Source organism: Sus scrofa, chromosome 13 (genome assembly GCF_054392235.1).
Source record: "Sus scrofa isolate SSC_HxYL_T2T_F1_AM1 chromosome 13, Sscrofa_HxYL_maternal_Yorkshire_Landrace_v2.0, whole genome shotgun sequence".
Classification (NCBI taxonomy): Eukaryota; Metazoa; Chordata; class Mammalia; order Artiodactyla; family Suidae; genus Sus; species Sus scrofa.
This window is the reverse complement of record NC_139395.1, coordinates 86,984,844-86,997,604: the sequence shown is the minus strand read 5'-3', so window position 1 is coordinate 86,997,604 and position 12,761 is coordinate 86,984,844. Positions and strand designations below refer to the sequence as shown.

At 50.6% G+C, this 12,761-nt stretch overlaps 2 protein-coding genes across 7 annotated transcripts in view; one reads left to right on the top strand and one right to left on the bottom strand.

Annotated features, from left to right (window-relative positions):
* Positions 1–8,178, bottom strand: part of RUVBL1 (RuvB like AAA ATPase 1) — a 50,400-nt gene extending 42,222 nt beyond the window's left edge. Inside the window, exon 1 of one of the 3 annotated variants that reach the window (XM_021069443.2) lies at positions 7,937–8,178. Coding sequence is in view for 1 of the 3 variants with exons in the window: in XM_021069442.2 (XP_020925101.1) it covers positions 3,576–3,716 (141 nt within the window). In the remaining 2 variants the exon portion in view is untranslated. Of the gene's footprint in view, positions 1–3,262; positions 3,782–7,936 lie in introns of those variants that run through there. The other 2 variants (XM_021069442.2, XM_084989643.1) reach the window with 2 other exon arrangements.
* Positions 8,179–8,391: 213 nt separating this feature from the next.
* Positions 8,392–12,761, top strand: part of EEFSEC (eukaryotic elongation factor, selenocysteine-tRNA specific) — a 175,756-nt gene continuing 171,386 nt past the window's right edge. For all 4 annotated transcript variants that reach the window (XR_014823891.1, XR_014823892.1, XM_084989642.1 and 1 more), the window contains exon 1: positions 8,392–8,702. Coding sequence is in view for 2 of the 4 variants with exons in the window: in XM_084989642.1 (XP_084845768.1) it covers positions 8,408–8,702 (295 nt within the window). In the remaining 2 variants the exon portion in view is untranslated. The remainder of the gene's footprint in view (positions 8,703–12,761) is intronic.

Below are 12,761 nucleotides of genomic sequence, written 5' to 3'. Positions count from 1 at the left end.
CTACACCAGAGCTCACAGCAATACCGGATCCTTTAACCCACTGAGAGAGGCCAGGAATTGAACCCACGTCCTCATGGATACTAGTTGGGTTCGTTACCACTAAGCCACAATGGGAACTTCCCTGTTGGTATATTTTAAATACTCTGAATATTAAGTCATGAACAGCATATACACACTGTGTATCTCTAGGTATATACATTTCATACACATAGCATACACATACGCACATACAATATATATATACACACAGTTGGCCCTTAAACCCCTGAAGGTAGGAGCACCCAAACTCCACACAGTCAAAAATCAGGGCATAAGGATACAGTCAGTCCTCCATAGCTGTAGTTCCACAGCCCTGGATTCAACCAACTCAGGATCATGTAGTACCCTAATATGTATTTACTGAAAGAAATCGGCATATAAGTGGTCCCATGAAGTTCAAACCCATGTTGTTCAAGGGTCAACTATATACAGATTGTGTATATGTATGTTCATATACAAACAGAAGTTTCATAAATGTGTTACTGATTTTATGTATTTTAGAATACATAAAGGAGTAAGACTGAGTTCGTCACTCACTGAACAACTATATCTCAGGACTTCATAATACAAGGTTTCTTATACTGACTAAATAACCTAACACCTGATTGTCTACAAGGTGCATTCTCCTTGCCTTAGGGCAGGCCACAGCTCTTCCCCCTGAGCCTTACTTTGTTGGCAGGGTCTTGTGAACAAATCTTATCTCCTCTCTCACTTCTCCACATGGACTGTGGGGAGGTACCTTGGTCCCACAGTTACCCCCTCAAAAACTTGAGTTCAAGGATGTGCTATATTCCATTTATAGCTCAGCTGGAAAAGCAGAGTATACTTAACAGAACCTAGAAGATATTCTTCAGATGCTGCATTTTTAAAAAGACAGAAGAGGAGTTCCTGTTGTGGCTCAGCAATAACAAACCCAACTAGTATCCATGAGGAAGCAGGTTTGATTGCTGGCCTCACTCAATGGGTTAAGGATCTGGTGTTGCCGTGAGCTATGATGTAGGTCACAGAAGTGGCTCGGATCTGGTGTGGCTGTGGCTGTGGCTGTGGTGTAGCCTGGCGGCTGCAGCTCCAATTCAACCCCTAGCCTGGGAACTTCCATATGCTGTCAGTCAGTGTGGCCCTAAAAAGACAAAAAGAAAAAAGAAAAAACCCACAAAAAGAAAGAAAGAAAAGATGAAAGAGCCACCATGACCTTTCCATAGTAATCTCTAATATCATACTCCTCAGTATTGGAATTCTCTGAGCAATTCAAAAGACGTAGAAGAGACTTTCCAAACCTTATCTGTGTACTCTTATTCACACACTAGAACCTCTTCCATTTAACTATCCTCAGTTTAGGCTCCTTCTCTCCAGTGATATGTCCAATGAATTCTAAAATTTTAAAAGTATAAACCAGGAGTTCCCGTCGTGGCGCAGTGGTTAACGAATCCAACTAGGAACCATGAGGTTGCGGGTTCGATCCCTGCCCTTGCTCAGTGGGTTACAGATCCGGCGTTGCCGTGAGCTGTGGTGTAGTTTGCAGACGAGGCTCGGATCCTGAGTTGCTGTGGCTCTGGAGTAGGCCGGTGGCTACAGCTCCGATTCGACCCCTAGCCTGGGAACCTCCATATGCTGCGGGAGCAGCCCAAGAAATAACAAAAAAAGACAAAAAAAAAAAAATAATAATAATAATAGAAGGTATAAACCAGAAGGGTCTTTAAAAGACGACCTAATTTTTTTCATTAAACACTAGAGAGGTTTCTGAGGTGACCAGACTCTAACAAGGACCTGGTAGCAGAGATGGGACAACTAATAATTCAATAAATAAACACTCAGTCCCTATAATAAGTCAGGTTCTGGATATATAATACTACCCAATCTCTACCTTTGGGAAGATCATACTCACATGGAAGCACAGAGCATCAGCGTTAAGACCATGGATTCTGGAATCAGATGGACTTGAGTTTAAATCCTGGCTCTGGGAGTTCCCATCGTGGCTCAGTGGTTAACGAATCCAACTAGGAACCATAAGGTTGCGGGTTCGATCCCTGCCCTTGCTCAGTGGGTTAAGTATCTGACATTGCAGTGAGCTGTGGTATAGGTTGCAGACGTGGCTCGGATCCTGCATTGCTGTGGCTCTGGTGTAGGCCAGCGGCTACAGCTCCGATTAGACCCCTAGCCTGGGAACCTCCAGAAGCAGCCCTAGAAGTGGCAAAAAGACCCAAAAAAAAAAAAAAAAAAAAAAAAAAAAATCCTGGCTCTACCAATTACCAGTTGAATGACCTCAAATCTATAACGTAAACTCTGTGAAACAACTTCCACATCTGAAAAGAGTTCACAATATAGTGGCACAAATGCCAACAGGTTTATGGTAAAGTATACTAATGTCTACAATTTATTTTGAAATGCAAAAGCAGATTGCTAGATGGATAAAGGAGCAGATATAAGATAAAGCAACAGAGTAAAATGTTACTTGTAGAACTTAGGCACACAGGTATGCACTAAACGAATCTTTCAACTTCTTTGTATGTCTGAAAAGTCATAATAAAATGGAGGAGAGACACTTATTAGAATGGAGGTGACAATTAGACAATGGAAAAGGAGCTGCTAAGTACAGTGCTTGGCAGGTAGAAAGCACTGGACAATGTCAGTTATTTACAGTGACAGGTCTTCAGTGAGCAGAAGCTGGATAAAGAGAATTTTCAGTCACCTTGACCCTATTGCTATATCCTCTCTTGGCAGAGGATGTTCAAAAAAGTAACCAGAGGCTTCTCTTTGGCCTTTGCTATTAGCACAATGAGGCCAGAAGGAACCAGTCTTAAACTCCAATTTTATAGCTGCTAAGCCACGGCAGAGGCCAAGGGCATGGGGCTGCCGTGAGAGCAGAGACTACTTATTGGGGGCTGTACCAGCTCAGGGGGCGCGGGCTCAGGAGTCAGAACACACGGGTATAAACTCCAGCGTTACCATCGCTAAACTGGGCGGCAAGTGGATTGGTGACGTGCCCGCTCCCACGCTGAACAGTTTCGTGAGTATAACGCAGGAGAGCCGACTCGGCACCTTCATCATTTACTAACAGCGGACTTAACGGAATGGTCAGAAAGGAGGCTGGCGGGGCGGGAGAGCGGATCGCGGGCCCTGGAACTCCCGCGCTCTCAGCCCGATCCCTTCCCGACTCTGAAGCCCCCAGAGCTTCCCTCTGACCGCACAAATCCCGACCCGTGCCAGGGCCCTCGGAGCCCACCTACGTCTAACGGTCCTTCTGCTCCCCGGCGTCAACGTTTGTCATCCGAAATGCAAGCCCCCGGAGTACAGGGACCTGGCCCGTCTCCTCCCCGCTCATCCCCTGGCCGCGCCGACCGCGCAGGGCAGGGTCGCTCAAGACTCGCCGGCCAGAGACAAGGCCGCCAGGACCGTCCTGCCTGGGGACGCCCCCGCCTCGGCCCGCCCTCCGGGCCCGCCTCAGCCCCTCGGCCCCGCCTCAGTGTCCACCTCAGCGCCCAACTCAGCCCTTCAGCCCCCGCCTCAGCGCCCCCGCCCCCAGCCCACTGCCACACCTCACGCGCGTTCTCCTGGCCCACGAGCCCCGAGGCCGCCTGCTTGGCCAGACCATTCTCGTCTAGCCCTAGCCCCTTCACGTGGCTGTGGGAGGCAATGCGCTGCGTCTTGGTCGTGCTCTTCACCTCCTCGATCTTCATCCTGCACACCTGAGCGCGAACACCCGCGGAGCCTTGAGAGCTCACACCGGGTGCCCAGTAACCACGCGGCCGTTACCAGGCGGTTGGCCCAGGTCCGCCTCGGTCGGCGCTCCATTGGCCGCGGCGGGAACGCCTTCACCTCCCACTGGCTCTTGGCCGTGCCCTTCGCAGCTGCCGGGGAGGCTCCGCCCACCCACTTCCGGCTGTGTCCCAGGGTTTGTGTCCCCGCGGAGAGCGCTTCCTCCCTGGGTGGGAAGAGAGGGGTGCTGCACAAAACCCGGGCCGAATCCTGCCCTTTACCGTACTGCCATTGGTGATGGCAGCCAAACACATACCCTTATGCAGAGCCCAAGTTCCACCTCGGTGTTGGAGATGAAAAAACAGGTTTAGATCTTAAGCTTGTGTTCACTAGGCAGTTTGCTGACCTCCAAGCCTTTCCTCCCCTGGGGAAGCAGTGCTGAGCATCCTCTGTGCAACTGTCCTCTGCTTCTCCTCGCCACCTCTCTTTACTTAAATTAAGTTGGCTGTGAGTGGCGTTTTATGTCCCCAAAACTCTACTACCCTGTAAGATACTGTAACTCCTAATACAGATAAAGATGTGGCTAAATTAGGCCCAGTAACTTGCCCAAGAACACACAGCACATAATCAGCAGAGCTGGAACTCCAGCTGAGGACTTAAGGCTTTGCAGCCTGTGTAACCCTCATCCCAGCCCATGACCTCAGATGAGACAATCATCTAGCAGCCTGTCATGTCTGGTTCCATGATGATATTGACACTCGCCCTTTGGATGTGCTCCATTGGCCACACAGTCATTCAACAAACATTTGTTAGCACCTGCTGTGAGCCAGACAAGAGAATGCACTGGGATGCAGATATCAAAACAAAATCTCCAGCCTTGACAAGCTCAGATCTTAGGTGGGAAACTTACAACATGAGGAATGCAAGCCCAGAGCAGGGCCACGTGGAACAGGTGGAGAGCCAAGGAAGGCACCATGAGATGATAATGTCCAGACCTAACCCTGAGAGAAGGGTAACACCCTCAGGAGTAGATGGTATGTCACCATTTTACAAATGAGTGAACTCAGGTCCAGAGAAAGGAAGGAACTTGCCCAGAGCTCAGAGAAGCTTGCATTAGGCTTGAGACAGACCTGAAGCCAAATCCAGCTGCAGTAGTTCTGGATTCTCAAATCTCCTTGAACTTCTCCATGGTAACATTTGAATCTAGTTTCCTAATTATTTGCAAATTATCGGGTCAATATTAGTCTCTCCCTCTAAACTGCAGGCATTACGAAAATGTAGACCACATCTGCGTTGCACATCATTTTAACCCCAGTGTCAGGCACATGGTCTGGCTCACAATTAAGTCTCCTTATAAATTCAGTACAGTTCTAGACCTCCACATACACACACAGTCATGCAGTTTTGCTGCACGTATTTTACATATTAGATTTTATGGGATGTGGTTATGGTTTCTGTCAGTAAATAGAAACTTTTGGCCCCCAACTCCCCTTCTGCCAGAGCTGTTACATTTTTTTTTCTTTTTGTTTATTCTTATATATTTTTTTAACTGCTAAAAATATTTCAAAATCTGATCTAGTCTAGCATTCTCCTTTTATAGGTGAGGAAATTGAGGCCCTAAGATGAGATGGAGTTGGTCCAAGATCATACATTGAGCAAATGTCTTTCCTGGGCCTAGACCCAGGTCAGTGTGCAAAGAAGCTGGGCCTGGTTGCAGAGCGAGACAGTTCCTTTCATTTCAACAGAAGACTACACAGCAGGTCAGGGTCCAAGGTGTGCAAGGTGCATGAAGATAGGTGAGGCCCACAACAGTGGACATGGGTTATTTTTCCTCCAGCACCCTCTGTAATCTCTTCTGGCCACTTTCACTCTAGTTTCCTCTAGAGAACCACTCTTCTTCCACTTTACATTCAAGTAGTTTAGATGGGTTGACTCCTACCCTTAGCTTTGTTTCAGGGATGGACACAGGACCCCGGCCTGGCCTGTCATAGTATCCCCCCTCCCCTAGATGCTGATTAGTCTGGAAACAGTCCAATGACACTCAGTCCTGCACTTTTACTGGAAATTTAAGGAGAGACTTGGGTCCCAAGCTTCCAGTTCACTTTGCCACTTCATGGGAAGACTGCCTGAGAATGAAGTCAGCACAAAGGAAAGGAAAGCTGACAGATTCTTGATGAAATCCTTTACTTTCCCAAATCAAGCCTTGCCCCACTTGCAATGCGAATGGCACCAACCTTGGGAGTTTCCACTGTGGGGAATGAATTAAGTATCCAATTTCAGTGGCTCGGGTTGCTGCAGAGGCAAGGGTTTGATTCCTGGTCCAGTGCAGTGCAGTACGTTAAAGGATCTGGCATTACCATAGCTGCAGTGTAGTTCCCAGTAGCAGCTCAGACTCAATCCTTGGCCCAGAAACTTCCATATGCCATGGGTGCAGCCATTTAAAAAAGGCACTGACATTGGGGCTAAAAATAGCTTAAGTTTGCATCCGTGGGTTTGTGCAGTGACATTCCTTGTCCTTGCAGGGCAAGAAATGGTGTGGATAGCTGCATTCCAGCCTGTGCTGTGTGACAGCCCTCACTTGCCAGCTCTCTCACTCTCATTCCCATGACCCTTGGCCTTTCACCTCCAGTCCCTTGAGCTAGAGTGGGGTCAGCCCCCATGGCAACCTGGAGGAGAGTGTGATGGCTCTGAGGAGAGTTGAGGAGTCTTACAGAAGAGGAAGGAGGGACCGCTGACCATGGTAGACTTCACAGAGCTTGTAGAACACTGTTCTGTCCATATATAGCTGGAAGGAACAGGGCATGAGGTGGGCCCAGGGCATGGCTCCCACCCTGCAGCTGATGGGACATCTGTATCTGTTCAGTGCTAGGAGTGCCACAGAGCACACGGGCTGCCAGGGTGACAACCTAATCCAAGGTTAGTAGAGGATGTGTGGAGGAAGGTACATAGTTAACACAATCACTGGCAAGGTAGATACCCTCAGAGAAAAGAGAAATTTCCATTTCACTCCTAAAAGAATCTTTAAAGCCAAAACTCAAATCAAAGAGCAAAGTATAATAACTTCCTCTGGGAAAATTTATAATTAATCCTGGATTAATTGGCCTTAATGAAGTTGAATTAATTACTAGCTGTTTGTAAAGAACTTTGAACTACTTTAGTACAAAATGGCATTAAAGAAACAGAAAGGAACATTAAGTACAAATCCCAAATAATCATAGTTCTGCAGGCAGTTCCCTGTCAATCATTTCTCAGTGCCTGGGGTCCAGGTTTACAATCCAGGCTGCGACCCAGGAGTCTGCTGCAGAGGAGAGTGTCTTTGTGGGCTGGAGGTTCAGGGGTGGGTCCACTCAAGAAACAGTTATGGAGCCTTTGCATGTACCAGGCTGAGGGCAAGCAAAGACATGTAAGGGGTCCTCAGTGGGCTAGGACGGGTAGAGTGCCAGAGCACCAGCCTGATCTAAAGCAAACTTGCCTCACTGGGATAGAAGCCAGGATAGAGACAAAGGACACAGGAGGGGCTTGATGTGACCTGCATTTTGCTGGCAAAAGTGCCCCAGTTCCTACAGGGCATTCCCCTGCAACCTTGGAGTGAGCTTATGACTCACACCTGCCCAGCCAGGCTCTCTATTTCTCTGCTTGGTGCAGGGGCACAGCCAACCCCAACTACAGTCTTCATCTGGCTGAGTTTCAGACAACCCAGAGTTGCCATCTCCTTGGCACTTGTGGAGACAGGGCTGGACTCAACGGGAGGCTCATGCCCAGGTTGCTGCTGGGGTAGGACCTGGCTTGGAGCCAGCGGCTATGGGAGGTGGAGGCAGGAAGACCCACCTGGTGTTAAAGCCCCAGCCCTGCTGCTGGCCAGCGCTTAGGTATAAGTCAGGGCAGGTAGACAGCCCCAAGTCTCATGGCTCAACAAAGCATGTGTTCCTCAGATTTCATATGGAAACGCTCTCTCCTCTCGGAAATCGAGAAGATGAGGCAATGTTCAGCTCGCATTCTCGCCCACTTTCCCTTGGCTGAAGCTGAGCAGGGGCTCCCGGGTCTACACAGGACATAGCCTGCTGACGCCTCTCCTGTGAGGCACCTGCCTGGCCAGTGCAAGCATTTAAAGCTGTGATCCCTGTTGCTGACGGGGAGACACTTTTTATGGATAACACTTGAAAAGCGTGAGATTCGTGGGCTCTCCCCCGCGCGCACGCACCTTACACACGGCCTGGAGCTGTGCGGGACGCCATTGACCCGGGTGCGTGTTGCCGCGTCGGGAAAACAGCCGTCCTTTCCCGGCGGCCCTCCCCAGTTTTTTCCACGCGGGCTCTTCTGAGCCGCGCGCCTCAGCTTCGCCACCAGCCGCCTCCCCGGCTCCAGTCCTGCCGCCTGGGCTCTACTTTCCCGGGGGCTTCTCGTGCGAGCAGCGGTCGGTTCGGCTTTCGGTCCCTGTTTGTCGCCCCCCACCCCCGCCCACGTGGTGCGGGGAGAGCGCCGTCCCCGCGAGGCCCTGAGAATGAACGAGTGGAAGTGAGACCGCGGAGACTGAGCGAGAGGCGGACGGCGCCTCAAGCTCTGGGCTCCCCGGCTTCGGGCGGCGGACGGCGGGCGGAAGCTTCGGCGCCGGAACATACGAGCGGGGCGCGGGCGGCGGGGGTCGGCTTAGCTGGCGGACCGCGGCGGCGGCATGGCGGGCCGGCGGGTGAACGTGAACGTGGGCGTCCTGGGCCACATTGACAGCGGCAAGACCGCGCTGGCGCGAGCGCTCAGCACAACAGCCTCCACCGCGGCCTTCGACAAGCAGCCGCAGAGCCGCGAGCGCGGCATCACGCTCGACCTGGGCTTCTCGTGCTTCTCGGTGCCACTGCCCGAGCGCCTGAGGCCGGCGCCGCCGGGGACCGAGCCCGAGTCCGGGGCCGAGCTGCAGATCACGCTGGTCGACTGCCCCGGGCACGCCTCCCTCATCCGGACCATCATCGGCGGTGAGCACAGACGGCGGGGGCGCCTTGCCGGGCGGGGGGCGCGGCGCGGGAGCCCCTCGCACCACCCCAGCAGGAGGGGCCTCTCTAGAAACAGCGAAAGTGTTTGTACCACATGTGTTTGTAATACACGCACGAGTTAGGGCAACTCAGGACCACAGAAAGTGCCCAGAAGGTCTCCATTCACTGCCCCCAGTCTCCTGCTTTCCCGGTCTGGGTGCCAGTCTTAGGGACTCCGTGTGAAGACAGGCAGGCCCGTGTATAAGTCAACCCCTCCTCTTGTTCTTATTTATTTTTTTTAACAGAATAGTTAACACCACTTACACTGTTTCACTCAATACTCGGGGTATCTTATCTGTACATATAAAGAGACATCATTCTTTTTAAAGGTCACATGAATTTCCATTGTACACTTGTACCATTTTTTTCTTAATCTTTTAAAAATTTTTTTATTTTTTCCATTATAACTGGTTTACAGTGTTCTGTCAATTTTCTACTGTACGCAAGGTGACCCAGTTACACATACATGTATACATTCTTTTTTCTCACATTATCGTGCTCCATCGTAAGTGACTAGATAGAGTTCCGAGTGCTATACATCAGGATCTCTTTGCTCTTAATCTCTTCATGATGGGCATTTATGTCATTTCCTGTTTCTGGTAAGAAAGCTTCAGCAAGTTTTCTAGAACAAATGTCTCTGGTGGGTGTGCTTATGTGTCTGGAAGGATAGCTCCTGCAGCTGAGATGCTGGGGGGGGGGGTGCCTTCTGAGATGTATCATTTAGTTAATTTAAAATATACTGGTGGTACATGAATAAATTCTACTTGTGAAGAAAGAACATTACAAACCAGGTAAGGGTCCTCAGTTACTCCTCCCATCTCTCCAAAAGCAGCCACTAGTATACCTTTGTGGATTACTTTGTGGACAGAGCTTTAAAACTTGTTTTGTTTACTAAAAAATGGTAGAATAACAGAAGCACATGGCAGTAAGAGAGTATAGGTCAGAGACTTTAACTCCTCACCGCCACCCCAGGAACCAAGTACCTCCCTGCTTTCCATTTCCTTCTGTTTCTTCCAGCAGTGTTCTCTGCACCTTCAGGCTCCTGTGGGATGTGTCTTGATCAGATGGTTCTATCGGCCTGCCAGTCGATGGCTGCACCCATGGCTGGGCATAGTGGGTCCAGCTGTAGTACTTTCACCTTGTCACCTCCCATGTGGTCACGCTGCGGGCCGTGTGAGGTCACTTCTCCATTCTCAGGAGAGGAAGTGGAGGCTCAAAGGGGAGCAGGGATCTGCTCCGGTCTCCCCACCTCAAGTCTTCTACTCTAGACCCACTTCAGCCACCAGATGCTTATTAGGGGCACCTGTCCTCTCTCTGCTCTCCCGTCCCCTTGTAACTGCTTTCTGTGGTCACATCCAGATACATTTCAGGACTCATTCTCTGAGCCAGCCCAGGTGGAAGGGTAAGAAAAATGAGAAGGCAGGTTGTTGGTCTTTTCCCGTGGAAGATGTAGGGGGTGAAGGACATGCTTCTGGAGGCTGGACTGAGGCCTGGCTTTCTTGCTCACCAACTGTGTGGCCTTGAACGACTGTTTCTGGACCGTCCACACTCTGGCTTTGCTCTTCCCAGACATCTCCTACCTCCCGGGCAAATGCGGTGGTTACTGTTTAACAATCGAAGGGATTGGGACTTGGAAAGGCTGCTAGGAGGTGACACGGTCCAGGGCCCTGCTTGGGCTCCAAGCCAATGCTTCCCAGGTCCCTTTACTCCACCCGCCCCATCCACATGTACATTCTTGGAGTGTCTTCACAGGATACAAGGTTTCAGGTGCCAAATTATAATGCCCCCAAGAATAGGGCAAGTCCTTGGTAAGTTGTAGAAGAAATAAAGAGGAATTTCTCTCCACCTGTGTATACATCATGGCTGTCATGTTGCTCTTGCCCCTGAGAGGGGGGGACTCTCCTTGTCTTCTTTCAGGGGTCAGCACATCACCTGAACACATTACAGCAGTGGAACTAGGGCTGACACTGTTCTTCCTTAAGTAGGTCAGATTCTCACCCTCTGCTCAGGGAAATGAGAAAAAAGGTGACATTTTTCTTTTGAGGGGAAGGATGCTGCTTTCAAGTGCCAACTCCAGCCTAGGCCTGTTGCTCCAAACTTGCATCTGTGTGACAGCACTGAGTGGTGGAGGTATGGGGGGAGTGTGGCCCCCATTTTTCTCATGAGGAAAGCGAAGCTTGGAAAGTCAAGTATGTTGGCAGGTGTTGGAACCTAGCTCTGCTGCCCTCACCTGGGTCTAATGAATCTCCTTAGTTATCCTCACGATCTGGAGGCCGAATCCTGTCTTCTGGCACCAGATTCCTACAGTCCTGGACCTTGTCCCTCCTCTCCTGCCCACTGCCCCACCCTTGTCCTTTGGCTGCATTCCTCACATAGCACAAGCTGCTCCTTTTATGGATGTGTGTCAGAGCATGGCAGCCTTCAGGTTCACGACTGTCCAGGGGCTGCTCGCTGCCCTCATGGTGACTCCAGCCTCCTCTTTCTTCATGGGCTGTAGGACCCACAGTCTGGTCTCTGCCCTCCTCTGAGCCCTGTCCCTGGCTTCTGACCTCCAGGCACACTGGTCTCCCTCCTGCATATTGGATGGGCCAGACTTGGACCTGCTGTGCCCCCTGTGTGGTCCATCTAACTCCTGCTCTTTTAAGTCTCAGCTCTTAAGTGTCACCTTCTCAGAGAGGCCTCCTCTGACCTACTGGCCTAAAGTATCCAGCTCTCTGGCGTCATACTTTCTCATGAATCTCTTTTTTCTGCTGTGGATGCTCTGGACATGTTTACTTGTTGGTCACCTCTGTGCTCCCTGAGAGCAGAGCATTAACTGTGTCTGTCTTGACAGGGTGTCCTCAGTGGTGGGGCCAGAGCCGAATGAATGAGGCCACATACCAGCACCTGGGCTGTCACAGGGTCATGGACCGAAAGTAATCAGCAGGGTCCCCTCCCTCTGGGGGCTGACAGCGGGGCCACGTGCAGAGTGACCTACTGGTTGCACATGGGATGAAAGCTGGGGTGACTCACTGGGTGTGATGAGGAAAGAACAGCTCTCCTAGGGGCAGCACTGCCTGGGTAGGGCTCTGAGGCTTGAGCCTGCTCTCTCGTCTCTAGGGTCAGGGTAACTGCCAGCACTTAGTGTGGCCAGAAGTCGGTTGTGGTGTGTGTGGGGGGCATTGAAAGTGAAGGCCAGAGGGCTGGTGGGTGGATCCTTCAGAGTGGGGAGTGGATTTAGGTTGGGCCTTCAGTGCAGATTCTCCTCAGGACCTTGGAAGGCTTTTAAAGTTGGTTTGTGACCTCATGAGGGCAGAGCTTTAGGAAGATGCAAGGACATGACTTGTGCTGGCAGCAGGCAGTGCCTCTGTGCTTGGGGTTTCTGGGAGGTGGGCTGTTGCTGGAGTTCTCGGTGCAGTGGAAGGACCTGGACCCCTCGCTGAGTACATACCCCCCCGGCCCCCCCACCGAGTAGGAGGAAATCAGAATGGTTGTCTGAGTCCCATGATGGTGTGTCTGAAGTTTAATGTCTCTCTCTCTCTTTTTTTTTTTTTTTTGTCTTTTTGCCTTTTCTGGGGCTGCTCCTGCGGCATATGGAGGTTCCCAGGCTAGGGGTCTAATTAGAGCTGTAGCCGCTGGCCTATACCAGAGCCATAGCAACGCAGGATCCAAGCTGCGTCTTCCACCTACACCACAGCTCATGGCAATGCCGGATCCTTAACCCACTGAGCAAGGCCAGGGATCGAACTCGCAACCTCATGGTTCCTAGTTGGATTCATTAACCACTGAGCCACAATGGGAACTCCAGTTTAATGTCTCTTAAATCAAAGCCAACTCTCTTTAATTCCATTGCTTGCCCAAAATACTTTCCTATACAAAAAGATCCTTTCTTAACTTAGAGAAAATTGGGTTTTATCTCCTTGATCCTTGTGGCCATAGATAAAACTCCAAAGTGCAGGGGGTTCATGGTGACAACAATCCTTAGCCTTTATTTAGTGCTAGCCTGGTGCTGTTGTTGGTTTG